The following is a 23,900-nucleotide window of genomic DNA, read 5'->3' as shown; positions in this document are numbered from 1 at the left end:
ATGACAGTAAATCTTCAATTTTTTGTGCCGTAGGGGTTCTTAAGGAGATAACGAGGGTTGAAGGTAGACACACTTGTTGGATGGTAACGATATATATATTGTCAGACTGTGGTAAGGAAAGGATGAGCCCAGCGTGCCGTGTCACTGCCTGGATGTCTATACGCCGACTGAGAGCGAGGCAGCTCATCTCACTGTCTCAAGCAGTACCCCGTGACGTCATACAGTCATAGGCCTAAGGGATCTTCTATATAAAGCACATGGATGGTACTATAATATGCTATACAACACATATAAGGGGATCAGCAACTATGCTGACAGCTCGGTCATGTTACGTATGTCGTCACGACTTACACTACTATGCTATAGGCTGAACAGGCAGGTGGTTCTGGGCTGATTCTATACAATAACAAATTCATATATAACTTAGAACTAATGGATGCTATCATACTGGATGTTAACAAAATGAGTTTTACGTAATGGGTGTTAATGTAATCACTTTTAACGTAATGCATTACGACTTATAAGAACAATTCATTGTACAATATGGATGGAATTGATTGATCGATCTGTATTCATGCACTCTACGGATTCTGAGGAAATAAATATATATATATATATATATATATATATATATATATATATATATATATATATATATATATATATATATATATATATATATATATATATATATATATATATATATATATATATATATATATATATATATATATATATATATATATATATATATATATATATATAGATATATATATATATATATATATATATATATAAGGTGAAATTAACAGCAAAGGCATCTGGTGCGCACTCAGATCATTACTGTCAAATTCTCAGAATACGGAGGGAACGTGAACACGAAAAAAAAAATTCTGAAAAACTGATCAGTTAACCCTTTGACTGTCGCGGCCGTATATATACGTCTTACGAGGTACCGTGTTTGACGTATATGTATCATAAATTCTAGCGGCTTCAAATCAAGCAGGAGAAAGCTGGTAGGCCCACATGTGAGAGAATGGGTCTGTGTGGTCAGTGTGCACCATATAAAAAAAATCCTGGAGCACGCAGTGCATAATGAGAGAAAAAAACTCCGACCGTTTTTTTTAATTAAAATGCCGAGTTTGTGGTCTATTTTCGTATAGTATTTATGGTTGTATTCTCGTTTTCTTGGTCTCAGTTGATAGAATGGAAAACATATTATAGAAATAGAGGTGATTTTGATTGATTTTACTATAAAAAGAACCTAGAAATGGAGCTCAAAGTAGGGGAAATGTTTGATTTTTGCCAATGTTCAAAAGTAAACAAATGATGCCATTGTCCAATAAATGTCCAATTAGCCATTCTAATATGCAGTCATGAATGGGTTGATGTTATTTATACAATTATTACAGTATTGCAGTAGTCTGCATAACAGTAAGTCTTCTATTTTTTGTTTAAATAAAAATTCAAAATAGAAAGCAAGAGTAATATCAGAGGGGCCTGGAGACATGACTGATGAGCAAAGAAAATGTTATTTTAGAGCCAGGAATGTCTGCATTGTTCATTCTGGACCTTATTTTGAAATTGTCATATTTTTTAGTTTTCGTGAAATTGGCCAAATTGCAAATTTCTGACCACATTATTAGGTAGTTGAAATCGGTAAATGGGCATTTTCGTGTACTCAATCGATAGAAAAAATGGAGTTCTAAAGAATAGCTATGAGTTTGGGCGACTGGAACAATGGAATTAGCCGAAAATAGGGCTCAAAGTGGGCGAAATCGCTGATTTGTAAACAGCGCCGAGGTCGCTAACTTCGCGAGAGCATAATTCCGTCAGTTTTTCATCAAATTTCGTTTTTTTGGTGTCATTACAACCGGGAAAAGATTCTCTATCATTTCATAAGAAAAAATATTTTTTTTTTTTTTGAAATTTTGCGACACCAGGAGACACCTCAGGATTGGGGGTTGCGACAGTCAAAGGGTTAATAACAAACAGTTGACAATTTCCTTCATCTCGGACATCTAGTTATACAGACTATGTACATTTAAACCCAATTCTGCGAGGGTGAGGTTTACATATGCAGAATGGTTATCATCTCTGGGAGGATTGAATTCCTCTGCAATGGCTAACACATGCCTTGACTGAGGGAGATCTGAACAAGTATCTACAAAAGATACTTGTGGGTTTTTCATTACTTGTCGAGTACGCAAGGAGTAACGACATTCAGGTTGAATATCTGACTGAGTATTTGAGGTAGAGGGTACAGAGTCAAGAGGATTTTCAGCATCTGTCACATTAGTCTGGGTAGCAATATCATCAACATCGCATACTAATTTCTTATGATTTAAATGTGATTCTTTGTACTTACCAGTACTAATTTCTCTAACCTTATACTTATTGCCCGAGATATGTTCTACAACTCGATAAGGGCCAACAAACTTTTGATCGAGCTTAGGCATTTTGGATGTTTTGTTGAAATTTGTCAGCATTACTCTCGAACCTACTGTAACTTTTGATGGTTTAGGATGGCTATTAGTCACTCTAGTAAATTCTGCTGTTGATTTATGAAGTGTTTCATGGAATCTTCTAAAAACACTCTGAGCCATGCTTGTACGAGTTGCTACAAAATCATCAGGGTTGTAATTGGGTTTCGGAGTGGAATATAACAACTCATAGGGTAAACGCTTGTCTACACCATACAATGCATAATGTGGAGTATCACCTATGGAAGCATTGTAAGCAGAATTTATGGCACATTGAACATCTGGTATAACTTCATCCCAAGTTTCACTATTGGGGTTGATAGTTACTCTCAAAACATCAATTACTTTCTTATTGGTTCGTTCAGCTAACCCATTGCTGGCAGGATGATGAGGAACAATGGTGGATTTAGAGATCTTGTACAAAGTACACAAATTTTCAAGAATCTCATTACAGAATTCACCTCCATTATCTGTTACTAAGGACTTAGGGGTGGTATGCCTGCAGATAATGCGTTCTTTAAACGCTTTAGCTACTGTCTCTGCAGTCTTATCTGCAATAGGAACTAACTCACAATATCTGGTGAAATGGTCTACCATAACACACAGATGTTTGTTGCCTTGGAGGGAACATTTAAAATTGGTTAACAAATCAAGGGCAACACTTGGATTGGATTAGGACCATTGACATTTTCTTTATGTTTCATACAAACACTACATTTCTTAACATACTCTGAAGTGTCAGTTGCCATACATGGCCAAAAGTACTTCATTCCGGCTTGTTTCACAGAACGATCAATACCAGGGTGTGCAACACCTGGTGCATCATGAACTAGCTGTAGAGCTATGTTCACTAGTGACTGTGGAATTACTAACTGGTAAACTCTTCTACTTGGAGTACCCAATTCGGCTGTTCGATACAGTAATTCTTGGCTCATTACAAAGTCACTGATGGGTGCTGGTGGCTTCACAGTCAGAATAAGATCTTCCTGGAGCAGGCATAAATGCAATACGGATAAGTGCTGCAAGAATGGCATACAATTCAGCAGTAAAAATACATACTAGCCAAAGATAGTAAATGCCCTCGTACGACGCTGTCCGGAAACACTGCTGCGAATCCTACGCCATCAGAAGACTTAGAACCATCTGTGTACACTGCAATGACATGAGAATGAGAGTGGAAGTGGTCAAGAAAAAGAGAGCGGGAAGCTACTGTAGACAGTTGAGCTTTCGAGCAAGGGAGCAACAAAGAACAGACTCGAACAGCTGGAACTTCCCAGGGGGGTAGGGAAAAGTGAGACGCTACATGAACATAGAAAGGTGGTAATTGAAGAGAAGACAAGAGCGAATGTAGGCAAAGAGAGAAGGGATGGAGCAAACAGGGGCGGCGAACAAATGAAGAATGTCTACTAATATCGGTGACCATTCTATAAATGGAAGGATTGCGAAAATCATGAGAGCATGCATAGTAGTGAAGGCAATGGGGATGCGGGGGGGCATCACGGAGATCGGATAAGAATGGAACATTCGCTTCTGCATAGAGGCTCTCAACAGGGGAAGAGCGAAAAGCACCAAGGCATAAACGTAATCCTTGGTGATGAATGGGGTTAAGGCTAGAGAGAGTAGCAGGAGAGGCCGCTGAATAGATCTGGTCACCATAATCAAGTTTCGATAAAATGAGGGTGGAATGTAGGCGAAGGAGAGTTCGACGATCAGCTCCCCATGAAAGATGAGCAAGGGTTTTAAGAAGGTTCGGCTGGCTGTGACAAGTTGTCTTCAGAGAGGTAATGTGAGGTTTCCAGGATAACCTACAGTCAAAGAGGAGGCCTAGAAACCTGACTGTATCACGTTCAGGGATACGGGAGCCATAGAGGTACAAAGGATGATCGGAGATGACAGAGCGTCTAGTGAAAGTAATTTGGTGAGTTTTGGTACTGGAAAATTTAAATCCATGTGTGGTGGCCCAATTGGAAACACGGTCGACCGCATGCTGGAGAGAAACTGTAATGAGATGACAGTCAGCGCCTGAACAGGCAATAGCGAAGTCATCAACATAGAATGATGACCAAATATTGGATGGAAGACTTAGAGGCCAAATCATTTATGGCAAGGAGAAAAAGTGTTGTGCTCAGAACATCCCTGGGGGACACCTTCAGCTTGGATAAAGTCCGGGGAGAGCACATTATTAACCCGAACACAGAAATGTCTGTCAGTTAAAAAGTTCTTAAGGAAGGATGGTAGATTGCCTTGGAGGCCTAAGGAGTGGGCTTGGGCCAAAATATTATACCTCCAAGTTGTGTCATATGCCTTCTCAAGGTCAAAAAATATGGCAATAACTGAGTGGTTATTCGCAAAGCCATTACGAACATACATATCCAAGCGTAGTAAGGGGTCTTTGGTAGAACAACCTTTACGAAAGCCATATTAATGAGTGGAGAGACTGTTGTGTGTCTCTAAATATCACACTAAACGTCTATTTACCAGGCGTTCCATCACTTTGCAAACTGCACTGGTAAGAGCAATGGGACGATAGTGGGAGGCTTCATGTCCCGTAGTACCCGGGTTGCGGAAAGGGAGAACAATGGCAGATTTCCACAACTGTGGAAGAACTCCTTGTGACCAAATAAGATTGAAAAGGCGTAATAGGACTGCAAGGGCTGACTGATGTATTATTATTATTATAATCAAAAAAGAAGCGCTAAGCCACAAGGACTATACAGCGCTGCAGGGCAGGAAGGAAGCGAGGGCATCAGGTAGCAAAAGGGAGATGGATGAGTAATAGGTTACGGATAACAGCGGGGTAGTGGATGGTGAAAGGGTAAAGGGCAGCAAGAGACTGAACTAGAAAGGGCTGAGGGGAGTGCGAAAAGTATCATCAGAGTTTGTGGAGTAAATCAGTCGTTGTCAAGAAGTCAATGAGAGAGTCAGGATTAAAGGAGGGTCCATCAGCAAGAAGGGAAGGTAAAGAGAGAGTAGTAGAACGAAGACGACGTTGGAGATAAATTCTGCGTGCTCGTTGATAGAGAGGGCAGTCTAACAGAATGTGGCTAATCGATACTGGAACTTGACACTGCTCACAGAGAGGAACAGGGTGCCTCTCCATGAGATACCCATGAGTAAGACGAGTGTGGCCAATGCGAAGGCGGGAGAGAGTGGTCTCCCAACCTCGGCACTGATGACAAGAAGACGGCCAGTAACCTATGCTCGGTTTAATAGAATGAAGTTTGTTACCGAGCAGAGTTGACCAACGTTGTTGCCAACGGGTGCGAAGGTGGGTAGCTATTGCAGCAAAATAGTCCAGAAATGGAACACCTCGATAGGAAATTGGTAGGTCATATACTGCTGACCGCGCAGCAGTGTCTGCCTGTTCATTGCCCTGTACGTCGACATGACCAGGGACCCAACAAAAAACAATATCTTTATGTTTGGTAGAGATACGGCGTAGCCAAAGTTGGATACGGAGAACTAGGGGATGAGATGTATCAAATTTTCGTATAGCCTGTAGAGCACTAAGGGAGTCTGAGACTACTACAAATGATGACACAGGCATAGATGCGATACGAATAAGTGCTGCAAGAATGGCATACAGTTCAGCAGTAAAAATGCTAGCTGAAGATAGTAAATGCCCTCGTACGACGCTGTCCGGAAACACTGCTGCGAATCCGACGCCGTCTGAAGACTTAGAGCCATCTGTGTACACAGCGGTGGCATGAGAATGGGAGTGGAAGTGATCAAGAAAAAGAGAGCGGGAAGCCACCGTAGGCAGTTGAGCTTTCGAGCAAGGGAGTGAGAAAGAACAGACCCGAACAGCTGGAACTTCCCAGGGGGGTAGGGAAAAGTGAGATGCTACATGAACATATAAAGGTGCTAACTGAAGGGAAGACAAGAGTGAATGTAGGCGAAGAGAAAAGGGACGGAGCAAACAGGGGCGGCGAACGAATAAAGAATGTCTACTAATATCGGTGACCATTCTATAAATGGAAGGATTGTGTAGATCGTGAGAGTGTACATAGTAACGAAGGCAATGGGCATCACGGCGATCAGACAAGGATGGAACATTTGCTTCTGTATAGAGGCTCTCAACAGGGGAAGAGCGAAAAGCACCAAGGCACAAACGTAAGCCTTGGTGATGGATAGAGTTAAGGCTAGAGAGAGTAGCAGGAGAGGCCGCGGAATAAATCTGGTCACCATAATCGAGTTTCGATAAAACGAGGGCTGAATGTAGGCGAAGCAGAGTTCGACGATCAGCTCCCCAGGAAAGATGAGCAAGGGTTTTAAGAAGGTTTAGCCGGCTGTGACAAGTTGCCTTCAGAGAGGTAATGTGAGGTTTCCAGGTTAACCGACGGTCAAAGAGAAGGCCTAGAAACCTGACTGTATCACGTTCGGGGATACGGGAGCCATAGAGATACAAAGGATGATCGGAGATGACAGAGCGTCTAGTGAAAGTAATTTGGTGAGTTTTGGTACTGGAAAATTTAAATCCATGTGTGGTGGCCCAATTGGAAACACGGTCGACCGCATGCTGGAGAGAAACTGTAATGAGATGACAGTCAGCGCCTGAACAGGCAATAGCGAAGTCATCAACATAGAATGATGACCAAATATTGGATGGAAGACTTAGAGGCCAAATCATTTATGGCAAGGAGAAAAAGTGTTGTGCTCAGAACATCCCTGGGGGACACCTTCAGCTTGGATAAAGTCCGGGGAGAGCACATTATTAACCCGAACACAGAAATGTCTGTCAGTTAAAAAGTTCTTAAGGAAGGATGGTAGATTGCCTTGGAGGCCTAAGGAGTGGGCTTGGGCCAAAATATTATACCTCCAAGTTGTGTCATATGCCTTCTCAAGGTCAAAAAATATGGCAATAACTGAGTGGTTATTCGCAAAGCCATTACGAACATACATATGCAAGCGTAGTAAGGGGTCTTTGGTAGAACAACCTTTACGAAAGCCATATTAATGAGTGGAGAGACTGTTGTGTGTCTCTAAATATCACACTAAACGTCTATTTACCAGGCGTTCCATCACTTTGCAAACTGCACTGGTAAGAGCAATGGGACGATAGTGGGAGGCTTCATGTCCCGTAGTACCCGGTTTGCGGAAAGGGAGAACAATGGCAGATTTCCACAACTGTGGAAGAACTCCTTGTGACCAAATAAGATTGAAAAGGCGTAATAGGACTGCAAGGGCTGACTGATGTAAATGTTGTAGCATACGAATATGAATCTCATTGGGCCCAGCTGCCGATGATCAGCAAATTTTGATTCATTTATAAATAATATTCTACTGTACAACTATGAAATAATTACTATCCTACTGTACAACTATGATATACTCCTTAGTGTTAAGTAGACTGCAAGCCAATAATGTTAAGTTGGCCCATAATGCCTAGGCATAATAGAGGCTCTCTTTGCATTGCAACCCACTATTGTAAATACAAAATCTCAATGTACTGTTTGCAAAGACAAAATAAATAAATAAATAAATAAATAAATAAATAAACCACAGCCCAGCTGGTTGGGTACTGACTTTAGGTATCTGTCAGACTCCCTCTTGACAGATTATGCATGCTGGGAGGCTGTTGAACAGTCTTGGGCCCAAGACACTTATTGTGTTTTCTCTTAGTACATGTATTTAGATTTAGGTCATATGTATACCTGGAGGGTGTTCCGGGGGTCAACTCCCCTGCAGCCCGGTACATGACCAGGCCTTGCAGTGGATCAGGGCCTAATCAACCAGGCTGTTACCTCTGACCACACACAGATGTATGAACCACAGCCCAGGTGGTCAGGTACTCACTTTAGGTGCTTGTCCAGCTTCCTGTTGAAGACACTTAACCCCTTGACTGTCGAAACTCCAAATCCTGAGGTGTCTCCAGATGTCGAAAAAATTTTTGAAAAAAAAAAAAAACTCATGAAATGAAAGAGAATCTTTTCCCGATGGTAATGACACCAAAAGAATGAAATTTGATGGAAAACTTACGGAATTAGGCTCTCATGAAGTTAGTGACATCGGCGATATTTAAGAATCTGCTATTTCACCCACTTTGAGCCCTATTTTCAGTTAATTCCATTGTTCCAGTCAACCAAACTCATAGCTATTTCTTTAGAACTCCATTTGTTCTATTGATTGAGCACAAGAAACTGCCCATTTACCAATTTCAACTACCCAATAACGTGGTCAGAAATTTGCAATTTCGCCAATTTCATGCAAATTAAAAAATGACTGCAATATTGTAATAATTATATAAATAATGTCAACCCATTCATGACTGCATATTAGAATGGCTAGTTGGACATTTATTGGACAATGATATCATTTGTTTACTTTTGAACATTGGCAAAAATCAAACATTTCCCGTACTTTGAGCTCCATTTCAAGGTTCTTTTCATAGTAAAAGCAATCAAAATCACCTCTGTTTCTATGTTTTCCATTCTTTCAAATGAAACCAAGAAAACGAGAATACGACCATAAATACTATAGAAAAATAGACCACAAAGTCGGCATTTTAATCCAAAAAAACAGTCGGAGTTTTTTTTCTCATTATGCACTGCATGCTGCAGGATTTTTTTTATATGGTACACACTGACCACACAGACCCATTCTCTCACATGTGGGCCTACCAGCTTTCTCCTGCTTGATTTGAAGCTGCTAGAATTTATGAGCATATATACGTCAAACATGGTGGCTCATAAGACATATATTTACGATCGAAACAGTCAGAGGGTTAAGTGTCTATTGGTAATACCCCTTGTGTATGCTGGGAGGCAGTTGAACATTCTTGGGTCCCTGACACTTATTGTGTGTCTTAGCATACTCATGGTGCCCCTGCTTTTCATTGGGGGGATGATGCACCATCTGCCCAGTCTTTTGCTGTCATAGGGAGTGATTTCTGTGTGCAGATTTGGGACCAGTCCCTGTAGGATTTTCTAGGTATAGATTATGATGTATCTTTCTCTCTCCTGAGTTACAGTGTAATGCAATTACCAAATGATTGCATCTCTTTGATTCATTTGTCTTTAGTAGATTTCATTTTGAATGAAGGATGTTATATACAGATATCCTTACAAGGGACTGTATTTACTTTGTGACTATGATAACATTATATAAAGTATATTAATTATTCAGTGTTCATAGCATAATGAAGTATAGGCTTCAGCATGTGCTATGTGACTAGCAAGCCACGACATGCTGAATATTATGTGAAAAGCACAAAATTTAAGGCTTAAACATGAGTGAAAGATGCCCACATCAGCAGTCGAAGCTAGGTCAGTATAAGACAGTAGTTCAGTACAGTACTGTTTATAAGATGTGTGTTGGTTATGTCACATTCAGTGTGTACCTCAAGCCAAAGACAGTAGCAGTGAGGTAAGTTTTGTGAAGTCTGCTTCTTAGTAACATATTGTAGATTCATTTTTGTTTTACAGCTGCAATTTATCCTTATTCGAGGCACTATTACTTCATAAAGCATTTTCCAGTATTTATAACTGTAACTGACTGACAAAAGGTATTAACATTATACATCAGATTTTAATACCTTTCAATAAATGCACTTTTACAGAGGTAGACACAAAACATTGCATAGTGTATTGCTACTACAGTGCACTATTACTGACATTTGACTCTCAGTCCCATTTTATGTTTGTTCCTCTCCCTGTGTACTTATGTATGTGTGTGTGTGTGTGTGTGTGTTGTACCACCAGTCCTGTGGGAGAAAAGCTGATCATCACTAATCTGGAAAAAAAAAAAAACTGAAAATCTTACATTTAAATTCTTCATCCTTATTTACAACCTGTATCTTGAGTTAGATATATCTACCAGTACATATATAAATTCAAATCAATGTTTTGTGTGTGAATTGAAAAAGAAAAAGCTGATATAACTGAAATTATTAGTGCTACATAATTTAGTGTCTCTTCTCTATGTAATGCACCTTTTTATTCTTACATTTACAGGAAGTATCTATGATGCCACAAAAAGCTATGATGTCTCCTTTTACTGTGCTGGTGTGCTGCTCTTTGTGTGTGCAGCTCTCCATTGCATTGTCCCATTAGTCCAGCGATGCTATCAGGATGATATGCCGGTAATGTTCTTTTATATCCTCAACATTATACCTCATAATTCATTGTTCTACCAGTCAGATCTAAAATTTTGGGCTAAATAATTTTGTGAAGCATTAGGCTGTAAGATGAAAAACGAAAATGAAAATGTTTATTTCCTTGCAAAGCTTACATTGTGTGGTTTACATATTATAAAATATTAATTACAAAGAAGGCGACTAGCATGCCTAGGCATTTCAGGCAGACTAATCCTAATTCTTACTCTATATTGACACAGGTTATGGAGCAGTACATTTTAATATACATTATTGCATACTGATATAAAACTTATGTAACTGAAGTGATTAACATTAATTAGATTTATAATAGTGAGGTAGTACAAAACATATAACAATATTATAATTAGTTAATTTAGTAATGGGAATGGTTTTACAGTATCTCAGCATGATATGCTATTACTATAAAAGCTCCTATATTGGAAGAGTATTTCAGGCAAACTTAGGACTAACTTAAGATTTATTAGGGAATAACTATATTAGGAATTTTATGTTTACAGTCATTTGGATGAGTGTTAGTGCAAAAAAAAGGGGAAATTACAAATAATGAGAGTGGGTCTATTTTGTTTTGGACGTGTTCACAATACAGAAAAGAGAATAGGTGATTTTCACATATCTGAGGGTAGGGTGTATTACGGAGATAAGATGTCTTTTAATAGTAGTTTTGAAAATGGTGGTCGAGTCTGTGGTTCTAGAGTTTTCAGGCAGGGGAACTGAAAGTGGGTGAAGGAGGTTTCATACTCATATTGATCCTCTTGTAATACTGTAATTTATTTTTCTTAACCCTTTGAGGGTTTTCGTCGTACTAGTACGTCTTACGCGTAGGGGTTTTTGACGTACTAGTACTCATAAATTCTAGCGGCCTCAAATCTAGTGGGAGAAAGCTGGTAGGCCTTCATATGAAAGAATGGGTCTATGTGGTCAGTGTGCACAGTCTAAAAAAAATCCTGCAGCACACAGTGCATAATGAGAAAAAAAAAACTTTGACCATTTTTTTTGAATAAATCAGCGACTTTGCAGTGTATTTTCGTATGGTATTTATTGTTGTATTCTAGTTTTCTTGGTCTCATTTTATAGAATGAAAGACATATTACAGAAATTGAGATGATTTTGACTGGTTTTACAAAGAAAGGTGCCTTGAAATTGAGCTCAAAGTAGCAGAAATGTTCGATTTTTACCAAACTTCAAAAGTAAACAAATCGTGCCAAGCGTGCAATACACGTCAACTGGTGAGTCTAATATTCTTTCACAAGTGCACCAATAATATTTATACCATTTTTTACACTAATGCAGTAGTCTGCATAACAGTAAATCTTATATTTTTTGTGAAAATAAAAATTCAAAGTGGAAAGCAAAAGAATATAAGAGGGGCCTTGAGACATGACTAATGACTAAAGGAAATGTCATTTTAGTGCCAGGAATGTCTTTCTTGTTTATTCTGGACCCTATTCAGAAATTGGCATCTTTTGAAATTTGTGTGAAATTGGCAAAATTGCTAAATTCTGACCACTGTACTGGATAGTTGGATTTCATAAATGAGTGGTTTCTTGCACCCATTCGATAGAAAAAATGGAGTTCTAGCGAAATATTCATGTTTTTTGTCGACTAGTACAGTGAAATTGGCCGAAAATGGGGCTCAAAGTGGGCAAAATCGCCGATGCGTAAACATCGCCGAGACCGCTAACTTTGCGAGAGCATAATTCCGTAAGTTTTCTATCAAATTTCAAACTTTTGGTGTCTTTATGATCGGGAAAAGATTCTCTATCTTTTCATAAGAGAAAATAATTTTTTTTTTTTTTAAATTTGGCCGACCCTGAGAACGAGTTTCGGAGAGGGCCTGTCGACCCTCAAAGGGTTAAGCATTGCAGTTTTGCAAATACTTTCTACATTAATTATTTCTGGTCAACATTTCTTAACCCTTTGACGGTTTTGGTTGTATATATACGTCTTACAAGCCACCATTTTTGACGTATATATACTCATAAATTCTAGCGGTTTCAAATCAAGCAGGAGAAAGTTGGTAGGCCCACAAGTGGGAGAATGGGTCTGTGTGGTCAGTGTGCACCATATAAAAAAAATCCTGCAACACGCAGTGCATAATGAGAAAAAAAAACTCCGACCATGTTTTTTTTTTAATTAAAATGCCAACTTTGTGGTCCATTTTCATGTAGTATTATGGTTATATTCTTGTTTTCATAGTCTCATTTGATAGAATGGCAAACATTTTATAGAAATAGAGGTGATTTTGATTGGTTTTACTATGAAAAGAACCTTGAAATGGAGCTCAAAGTACGGGAAATGTTTGATTTTTGCCGATGTTCAAAAGTAAACAAATGATGTCATTTTCCAGTAAATGTCCAAGTAGCCATTCTAATATGCAGTCATGAATGGGGTGACATTATTTATGCACTTATTACAATACTGCAGTAGTCTGCATAACAGTAAATCTTCTATACAGTGGACCCCCGCATAACGATATTAATCCGTTCCTGAGAGCTCATTGTTATGCGAATGAATTTTCCCCATAAGAAATAATGGAAATCAAATTAATCTGTGCAAGACACCCCTAAGTATGAAAAAAAAAATTTTTACCACATGAAATATTAATTTTAATACACACAAACTGAAAAAGACATGCACAGTTAAATGACACTTACCTTTATTGAAGATCTGGTGATGATTGATGGGATGGGAGGAGGAGAGAGTCTTAGTGTTTAGAAGGGGAATCCCCTTCCATTAAGACTTGAGGTGTCAAGTCCTTTTCCGGTTTTCAAAACCATTCATCACATCTGTCAGACACTGCAACATCATGGAATCTTGGTACAAAGACTTCAACGCTTGCCCAACCTTTGGACGATGACCTACTTACACTAGTGGCAGGTCCCACTAAGATCCCGCCTCCTCCTGCTTCAACTCATCTCACCACAGTATATAAGCCACCTCTCTGGCCCTATGCTGCACTTACTACAAGAGTGATGGACTGAACACATCGAATCCAGGTTGAAGGACTGATTACCTCATACTTCTACTCTCCTTACCCATTTCTACTTTGTATTGGACTGATGAAGCCACTGTGTGGCGAAACGTTTCTTCAATAAAGATTCCCATGTGTTGCATAAGTGTCTCAATTCTTCAACTTGTCGGTTTTCAAAACCATTCATCACATCTGTCAGACACTGCAACATCATGGAATCTTGGTACAAAGACTTCAACGCTTGCCCAACCTTTGGACGATGACCTACTTACACTAGTGGCAGGTCCCACTAAGATCCCGCCTCCTCCTGCTTCAACTCATCTCACCACAGTATATAAGCCACCTCTCTGGCCCTATGCTGCACTTACTACAAGAGTGATGGACTGAACACATCGAATCCAGGTTGAGGGACTGATTACCTCATACGTCTACTCTCCTTACCCATTTCTACTTTGTATTGGACTGATGAAGCCACTGTGTGGCGAAACGTTTCTTCAATAAAGATTCCCATGTGTTGCATAAGTGTCTCAATTCTTCAACTTGTCGGTTTTCAAAACCATTCATCACCCCTTATGTATGCTGGGAGGCAGTTGAACAGTCTCGGGCCCCTGGCACTTATTGTATTGTCTCTTAACATGCTAGTGACACCCCTGCTTTTCATTGGGGGGATGTTGCATCGTCTGCCGAGTCTTTTGCTTTCGTTGTGAGTGATTTTCGTGTGCAAGTTCGGTACTAGTCCCTCTAGGATTTTCCAGGTGTATATAATCATGTATCTCTCCCTCCTGCATTCCAGGGAGTACAGGTTCAGGAACTTCAAGCGCTCCCAGTAATTGAGGTGTTTTATCTCTGTTATGTGTGCCGTGAAGGTTCTCTGTACATTTTCTAGGTCAGCAATTTCACCTGCCTTGAAAGGTGCTGTTAGTGTGCAGCAATATTCCAGCCTAGATAGAACAAGTGACCTGAAGAGTGTCATCATGGGCTTGGCATCCCTAGTTTTGAAGGTTCTCATTATCCATCCTGTCATTTTTCTAGCAGATGCAATTGATACAATTTTATGGTCCTTGAAGGTGAGATCCTCCGACATGATCACTCCCAGGTCTTTGACGTTGGTTTTTCGCTCTATTTTGTGGAAGGAATTTGTTTTGTACTCTGATGAAGTTTTAACTTCCTCATGTTTACCATATCAGAGTAATTGAAATTTCTCAACGTTGAACTTCATATTGTTTTCTGCAGCCCACTGAAAGATTTGGTTGATGTCCGCCTGGAGCCTTGCAGTGTCTGCAATGGAAGACACTGTCATGCAGATTCGGGTGTCATCTGCAAAGGAAGACATGGTGCTGTGGCTGACATCCTTGTCTATATCAGATATGAGGATGAGAAACAAGATGGGAGCGAGTACTGTGCCTAGTGAAACAGAACTTTTCACTGTAGCCGCCTCAGACTTTACTCTGTTGACTACTACTCTTTGTGTTCTGTTTGTGAGGAAATTATAGATTCATCTACCAACTTTTCCTGTAATTCCTTTAGCATGCATTTTGTGCGCTATTACGCCATGGTCACACTTGTCGAAGGCTTTTGCAAAGTCTGTATATATTACATCTGCATTCTTTTTGTCTTCTAGTGCATCTAGGACCTTGTCATAGTGATCCAGTAGTTGGGACAGACAGGAGCGACCTGCACTAAACCCATGTTGCCCTGGGTTGTGTAATTGATGGGTATCTAGATGGGTGGCGATCTTGCTTCTTAGGACCCTTTCAAAGACTTTTATGATATGGAATGTTAGTGCTATCAGTCTGTAGTTCTTTGCTATTGGTTTACTGCCTCCTTTGTGGAGTGGGGCTATGTCTGTTGTTTTTAGTAACTGTGGGACGACTCCCATGTCCATGCTCCCTCTCCATAGGATGGTAAAAGCTCGTGTTAGGGGCTTCTTGCAGTTCTTGACGAACATGGAGTTCCACGAGTCTGGCCCTGGGCAGAGTGCATGGGTTTACCTGGAGTTTACCTGGAGAGAGTTTCGGGGGTCAACGCCCCCGCGGCCCGGTCTGTGACCAGGCCTCCTGGTGGATCAGCGCCTGATCAACCAGGCTGTTGCTGCTGGCTGCACGCAAACCAACGTACGAGCCACAGCCCGGCTGATCAGGAACTGCCTTTAGGTGCTTGTCCAGTGCCAGCTTAAAGACTGCCAGGGGTCTGTTGGTAATCCCCCTTATGTGTGCTGGGAGGCAGTTGAACAGTCTCGGTCCCCTGACACTTATTGTATGGTCTCTTAACGTGCTAGTGACACCCCTGCTTTTCATTGGGGGGATGGTGCATCGTCTGCCAAGTCTTTTGCTTTCGTAGTGAGTGATTTTCGTGTGCAAGTTCGGTACTAGTCCCTCTAGGATTTTCCAGGTGTATATAATCATGTATCTCTCCCTCCTGCGTTCCAGGGAATACAGGTTTAGAAACCTCAAGCGCTCCCAGTAATTGAGGTGTTTTATCTCCGTTATGCGCGCCGTGAAAGTTCTCTGTACATTTTCTAGGTCGGCAATTTCACCTGCCTTGAAAGGTGCTGTTAGAGTGCAGCAATATTCCAGCCTAGTTCGAAGTCATTTGTGTCAGGATAACATCAGATAGGCTTGTGTTTACCAAATTCTGTGGCTCTCTCATAAAAAATTCATTTTGATCTTCAACTCTCAGTCTGGTTAGCGGCTTGCTAAAAACTGAGTCATATTGGGACTTGAGTAGCTCACTCATTTCCTTGCTGTCATCTGTGTAGGATCCATCTTGTTTAAGTAGGGGCCCAATACTGGATGTTGTTCTCGACTTTGATGTGGCATAAGAAATACTTTGGGTTTCTTTCGATTTCATAATACATAATAATACATAATACATACATAATAATAATTCAGAATGCTGCCACTAGTTGGCACAGCTGATGCCAAAACATTCAGTAAACAGTCCACATATTTAAATCACTGTGGGAGCAGTTCTTTCATGCTTGTTTGCACTTTTTTACAGTCATTTGGCTAAATTTCTTTTTTCTAACCATGGGTCCTAACAAAATACATGTAATTGCAATGAACAGTGCTGAGAAGAAAAAGACGATGATTTCCATGGACTTAACCTGGCAATACATCATATGCTGCACCTTCAACATCCCCCATCCTCAACATCCCCCCACCCTCAACATCCCCCATCCTCAACATCCCCCCACCCTCAACATCCCCCCACCCTCAACATCCCCCCACTCTCAACATCCCCCACCCTCAACATCCCCCACCCTCAACATCCCCCACTCTCAACATCCCCCACCCTCAACCTCCCCCACTCTCAACTTCCCCCACCCTCAACCTCCCCCACCCTCAACATCCCCCACCCTTAACATCCCCCACTTTCAACCTTCCCCACCATCTCAGCTCCAAGTGTGTAAGTACATATACACTTTATATAAACAGTTTTTATACAATATTTCTTATTTATAAATACATTGTTTCAGCGTTTTCCTAGAAAACTAGTGATCTGTTGCAGTAAGCCTGAAAAATACTATGTTTTCTCTTACAGTAAGAGCATGGGAACATACTATAGTCAAATTGGGACTGGAAATGGCGGACGCTTCTGCCGCTGCCTCTGCCACCATATTATGGCCTATTTTATTCATTCTAGAGAATATATCATGTTTCTGTTAATTATATTGTTTATTATGTCATATTAGATGAATTGTGATAGATAAATAAGTCGTACAGTTGATAATAGCATCATATTCAAGTATTTTTTTCTTGTCTCCAGAGTGCAAGAACAGATTAATGGCTTTTCAGTTAATTTAAATGAGGAAAATTAATTTGATATACTATGAGTAAATTGAGTTACGGAATGGATTAAACTCGTAAGTCAAGGTTCCACTGTATTTTAAAGTTATTGCAGATTTTATATGTCCTCTGATAATTATACTTATGTGTACCTGTACCTGAGTAAGGGACTTGTGTACCAGTTATCAGTATATAATACAGTGGGGCCTCAACCAACGATATTAATCCGTTCCAGAGAGCGTATCGTTAGACGAATTTATCGTTAGTCGAATTAATTTTCCTCATAAAAAATAATGGAAATCCAATTTATCCGTTCCAGACACCCAAAAGTATGAAAAAAAAGCATTTTTCACATGAAATATACATTTTCCTACACAGAAAAAAATGATACATGCACAATAAATACTGTACTAAAGGAAGAATTAATGACACTTACCTTTATTGAATATGTAGTGATGACTGATGAGACACTGTTTTTCTTGAACACTCCAGGATTTTCAGAGTGATACATGAGTAAAGGCTTCACTTTGCAATCCCCACTAGCATTATAACAAAATATGAGAGTTAGCCTGTCTTTCATAGGCTTGTGTCCTGGAAGTGCCTTTTTCTCCTGAGTAATGTAGGTCCTGTTTAGCATTTTCTTCCAGAACAGGCCTGTTTCGTCACAATTGAACACTTGTTGGGGGACGAATTTTTCAGCTTCGCCATGCTTTATCACACTGTGTATGCCTCTGCGATTCTTAAATCTCTCAAACCAACCTTTGCTGGCCTTAAATTCACCAATATGAGCACTAGTTCCAGGTATTTTTTCCTGTTCACCTGGGTGTTACTCGACTGGTGTGGGTCACATCCTGGAGTCAAGATTAAGGACCCCAATGGATATAAGTTACAGTCCTCTATGATGCACTGACTTTCTTGGGCTATCCTGGGTGGCTAACCCTCCGGGGTTAATTGTTTCTTGGTAATTGTTTCTCATTAAGCCACACCAACAACAGTCTCTCCACATCTTTGAGTAGTACAGCTGACCGTGGTACAATAGCAGCAGCAGCAGCTGACCGTGGTACAGCAGCAGCTGACCGTGGTACAGCAGCAGCTGACCATGGTACAGCAGCAGCTGATGGTGGTGCAGCAACAGCTGATGATGGTGCAGCAGCAGCTGACTGTGGTACAGCAGCAGCTGACCATGGTGCAGCAGCAGCTGATGGTGGTGCAGCAGCAGCTGATGGTGCAGCAACAGTTGACGGTGGTGCAGCAGCAGCTGACCGTGGTACGATAGTATTTCGATAGTAATTCTCGCCCTTTTTACCACAGGATTGGCACTAGAAGCTTTCTTTGGGCCCATGGTGGCTTATTTAGCAGTTACAAGCACTAAAAACAATGGAATACAAAATTTATCGAATGTATGCATGCAACCGTCTGCCCTGGCTTGTAAACAATGTCACACTAGCTGAGCTGAGGTGCTCAGACCAGACGGATGTGTTCAGGACGAATGACGTTAGTCGAGTTTTTCATCGTTGGTTGGGCCAAAATTTTTACGCTAAATATGCTTCATTAGTCGATTTTATTGTTAGATGATGCTTTCATTGGTTGAGGGTCCACTGTATATGCCCCTTACCAAGATATGGTTCCATCATTGTTTTAACCACATCACCAGAGATGCCCAATAACTTCCTGGTATTTTGCAGTGTATTACTTCCAGTGTACACAGTAATATCCAATACAAGACCACTGTAGCAGTCACAAAGCACAAACAACTTTATACTAAAGCATTTCCTCTTGCTTGGTATATACTGCTTGAACGACAGTCTACCTTTGAACAGAATCAAAGACTCATCAGTAACATGCTTCCTGAAGGGATAAAAATACATATTGAATTTCTGTTTCAGATACACAAACACATTCCTAATCTTATATAACCTGTCGTTTCTGTCAGGCCTGGTTTTATCTGAGAAGTGTAGCATACGCAATAGTAGCACAAATCGATTCACTCGTATTATATCACTGAAACCTTGGGTTGCTATCAGGCGGTCTGTTGACCAGTATGATTTGACACTGTGCTTATACACATGTGACATAAGCATTATTGTGGCAAAGAAAAGATACATCTCAGTCACAGTTGTCTCTTTCCACTGATGTAGACATGATTTTGGTGAAAGTATTGTGTTTGCCATGATGTAATCGAAGTATCTGTTGCTTTCCCTGACAATAATTTCCATCAGGGGTTCGTCAGAGAATAACTCGAAACATTCTAGTTCAGTGGCATTGTTCCCAAGTGTACAAGATGGCTGTATTCCACTTTGACTTTCGTCAAACTGATGGGGATTGGGAACAAAATTGTCAGCTTCCTGCCAATCCCAGGTGCTGTCTGCTGATGCGTACTGGATGTTGACAGGTGGTTGTGACTGTGGAGGTTGGTGTGGTGGGTGAGTGGGGGATGTAGCCTTTGTTGTTCAGCTGAGTCAGCGGCATGGGTAGCAGCATGGCCCACTGGTGGTGCCTCACGGCTGGCACCACCACTACCACCACCAGATGCATGCACATTTTCCATCCCAATTGCAACACTATCATCTTCATTTTCACTATCTGTTCCTGTTGTACAGCCATGGGATGTACTCCGAGATGTACTCCTTCCCCTTGGAATAGCATATGGCACACTACCGGAGTGCATATAGCGTCGTACATACTGACACTTCACTGGAGAATATTCGACTTCACTCTCGTTACTGGAACTGTTTTCAAGAGCTTGGGGTTCATATTCACTATCACTATCATCACCATTGCTCACATCTGAGTCCTGGATATGGGAAAATACGAGTTTCCTCTTTCGTTCTGGTACAACTGAACATGAGCAAGATGGCCCAGCACCAGAGGTTGAAGGTTGAGGGTCATCTGGATTTTCCTCACTATTACCAGTATTATGGTCATTAGTTTCAGTCACAACCTCATGAAAACCTTGAAATTCATCTTCACTGATGACACTTCCATCTGTATTAGAACTGTCACTGGGGAACAAAAGTGTCCCAATTTGCCAAGGAGTGAGGAGTTTCTTACCACAAGGCATGGTGAACAAGGCGTACTAATATGGTATTCCCGCAGTGCACCACTGGGTGCACAATTTTTTTCCTAGTGCGCACACTGACCACGCAGACCCATTCTCTCACATCTAGGCCTACCTGCCTTTTCCTGCTTGATTTGAAGGCGCTAGAATTTATGCGTATTAGTATGTCAATAGCCCTGGCGCATAAGATGTACTAGTATGTCAGAAACCCTGAAAGGGTCATATATCATATAGCTATGTAGGTAGGCTACCTACACCTGACTTCCTAAAAATAAATACTACTCACCTCTTACCCTACATTAAGACTACAAATATTTTAAGGTAAGTAACGAATGTACTATGTATGTATTTTACTTTTTATTGTTTTTTAATGCCTAGTTCTACTGTTAGCTTAATATATGTTAGTGTAAATTTGTAATCTGGCATTTGTATGCATTTATAAGTGGAGAAAATGGCGTTCTGCTTTCTGGCGATATCTGCCTTCCAGCAGCAGCCTGGAGCCTAACCTGCCATATAAGTGGGGACTTACTGTACAGTGGAACCTCGGTTGTCGAATTTAATTTGCCCAGATGTCAATTCGACAACCTAAATGGAAGACACCCGAAGCAATTCTTCCCATAAAGAATAATGTAACTAGAATTAATCCATTCCAGACCCCAAATGACAGTACATTTTTAATAAATTATTATACTAACATACTACATAAAACTGTAAAAATGAATACTAAAAGAACTTTAACTGAAATACTGTACAGTAAATGAAAATTTAACTGCCTCTTACCTGCCAGAGGAAAACTAATGGCATACTGGAAGCAAGAGGTGGAGGAGAGGAGGGTGGGTATGTAACTGCTTGGAAGGAGAGCCACCTTCTATTAATATGTGAGGCAACTGTCCTTGACAAGTGCATTGGGCATGTCATCCCTTCCCTCCTCTTCCTCTGATGACAGCTCCTTCACTGCAATCTGTTGCTGCTCCTTCTGAAGGTTTACAAGCTCTTTGGCGAGTTCATTTCTGTGCTCCTCCACCAACTCCTCCACATCATCTTCCACAGGGACACAATATCCTCTACTGCCTCAGACTCATCTTCAAAGCTTTCAAAATCCCTAGTTGCCACAAAATCAGGGTACAATTTCTTCCATGCTGACTGCATGGTCCTGGAAGACATTCCCCCAGGCTTTGTCTGTAAGCCTCAAGCAGGTGAGGATACACAAATAACCCGCACATAAAAGACAGAAGCTTACGACGACGTTTCGGTCCGACTTGGACCATTGACAAAGTCACACTAACAGAGGAGGAGCAGAACGGCTATATATAGGCAGGAAGAGGTGGAGGTAGTAGTAGTGGTAGTAGTAGTAGTAGTAGTAGTACAAGAATTGTATATAATACCGACAGGATGAAATGACACATGCACAACACCCGGGCATCCCCACCGTAGACGTTTGTGTATCGTTCCAGTCACGGTATTGTGCCTTTTTGTTATTTACAGGTGAGGATATTGAAATGGTCCTTCCAGAACTCCCTGAGGGTTAAATTTGTTTCTGAAGTGATTTCAAAGCATCTTTCAAGAAGTGTTTTGGTGTAGAATTTCTTGAAGTTAGAAATGACCTGCTGGTCAATGGGTTGGATGTGAGGAGTGGCATTAGGAGGCAAGAACTTAACAGTTGTAATAAAGTTGGTAGAATTACCGACAATATGTAAAGTAAAAGGACACAAGTGCAACTAATGTGACATTTTATTGTGGCAACGTTTCGCTCTCCAGGAGCTTTATCAAGCCATTACAAACAATACATGGACACAGAGGGTATATAAAGGCTCAGAGTGAGGTGCAATATTAGTGAGGTACCATATCGATGTTCACTAGTAGTAGTAGTAGTAGTAGTAGTAACAAAAATAATACAATATGGTAGAGCAAATAATTCGTACATGAGTAGAAGGATATAAAAGCTATTACTTGGGTAACATAAAAATAGGTTGGACAAATATAGACTGGAAAGAGGCAGGTAGTTTCAGTGTTCACTCTCTGTAATGTGCCTTGTGTAGTATAACAGGAGAGACTATGTGATGGCAGGGTTTACTGTTTTCAGGAGGATTCTTGCTAAGACTTCGGAGATGGTGAAGCTGCCGTTGTTTTGTTTAATTGTATTTGAAACAGCGATCAGTGCTGATTCGAGGCACTTGCGTCTGCGGAAATTAGTTTTTTTAATCACTAATTGGGCGTCTCTAAATTTCATGAGATGATTGGTGGAATTTCGGTGTTGTACACAGGCGTTGTTCAAGTTATCGTTCCTACATGCGTAAATGTGTTCATTGAGGCGGGTGTCGAGGGTTCTTGCTGTTTCACCTACGTAGATCTTGTCACAGCCTCCACAGGGTATAGTGTAAACTCCTGCATTGACTGGTTCGTGGTGCTTGGATTTTGTCCTGGTTAGATCCTTTATTGAAGTGCTAGAAGCGATGGCGACTCTGGTGTTAGCATGTGAAAGTACTTTTGAGACGTTTAGTGCAACCTGGCTGTTGGGAAGAATTATAACTTTGTTGGGAGTGGTGTTGATGCGTGGAGAATTAATGATCTGAAGAGCTCTTTTCTTGCAGTCTTTGATGAAAAAAGAAGGAAAATGTAACTCAGTGAATGTTTGGTAAATGTACATTCCTCGTCAAGAAACTCAGGACTACAAATTCGGTATGCTCTTAGGAAAAACCCGATGATGATGCCTCTTTTGGTCTTGGTATCTTGACTGGAATAGAAGTGTGTGAGATCATTTTTATTGGTGGTTTTCCGATAAACTTGAAATCTTAGGTTGTTGTCTACTTTGTGAATGAGGACGTCGAGGAAAGGTAGCTTGTCATTTGACTCTTCTTCTAGTGTAAACTGGATCGCCGGTTCAACTGCGTTGAGCCTTGCCTGAAGATTCCGTACATCAAAATGTTTGGGAGTTATTACGAGGACGTCGTCCACGTAACGTAACCAAGTGACGCTTGAAGGGATGATGTTGGCGAAGTGTTCGGACTCTAGGTGTTCCATGTATAAGTTGGCTAGGACGGCACTGATGGGGGACCCCATTCCCATGCCGAAGGTTTGTTTGTAGAGCTTGTTATTGAAAGAAAAACAGTTGAAATTAACACAGAGTTCAATCAACAAAATCTTCGGGAGGTAAAGGAAGATTAAGGTCCTGATTGACTTTACGTCGTAGAACCTCGATGGCTTTTTTGGTAGGTACTTTTGTGAAGAGGGAAGTCATGTCCAAACTGCTTAGTTTCTTGTTACGGATGGAGAGGTTTCGGATGCGGTTGAGAAGGTCGCCTGAGTGTTTAAGATGAGCGGGGCTGATGGTCCCCAGAAGGCAGGAAAGATGTTTAGCAAGAACTCCGGCTAGTTTGTGTGGAGCACTGCCTATTCCTGACGTTAATTTCAACTGTTTTTCTTTCAATAACAAGCTCTACAAACAAACCTTCGGCATGGGAATGGGGTCCCCCATCAGTGCCAT

General features: G+C 40.7%; 1 protein-coding gene across 9 annotated transcripts in view; it reads left to right on the top strand.

Annotated features, from left to right (window-relative positions):
• Positions 1–23,900, top strand: part of LOC128693671 (monocarboxylate transporter 14-like) — a 489,471-nt gene that overhangs the window by 456,134 nt on the left and 9,437 nt on the right. For all 9 annotated transcript variants that reach the window (XM_070091219.1, XM_070091218.1, XM_070091217.1 and 6 more), the window contains one exon: positions 10,436–10,563. In XM_070091219.1, coding sequence (XP_069947320.1) covers positions 10,436–10,563 — 128 coding nt within the window. The remainder of the gene's footprint in view (positions 1–10,435; positions 10,564–23,900) is intronic.

This window comes from Cherax quadricarinatus, chromosome 34 (genome assembly GCF_038502225.1).
Source record: "Cherax quadricarinatus isolate ZL_2023a chromosome 34, ASM3850222v1, whole genome shotgun sequence".
NCBI classification, from domain to species: domain Eukaryota; kingdom Metazoa; phylum Arthropoda; class Malacostraca; order Decapoda; family Parastacidae; genus Cherax; species Cherax quadricarinatus.
This window is presented reverse-complemented; position numbering and strand designations above follow the sequence as displayed.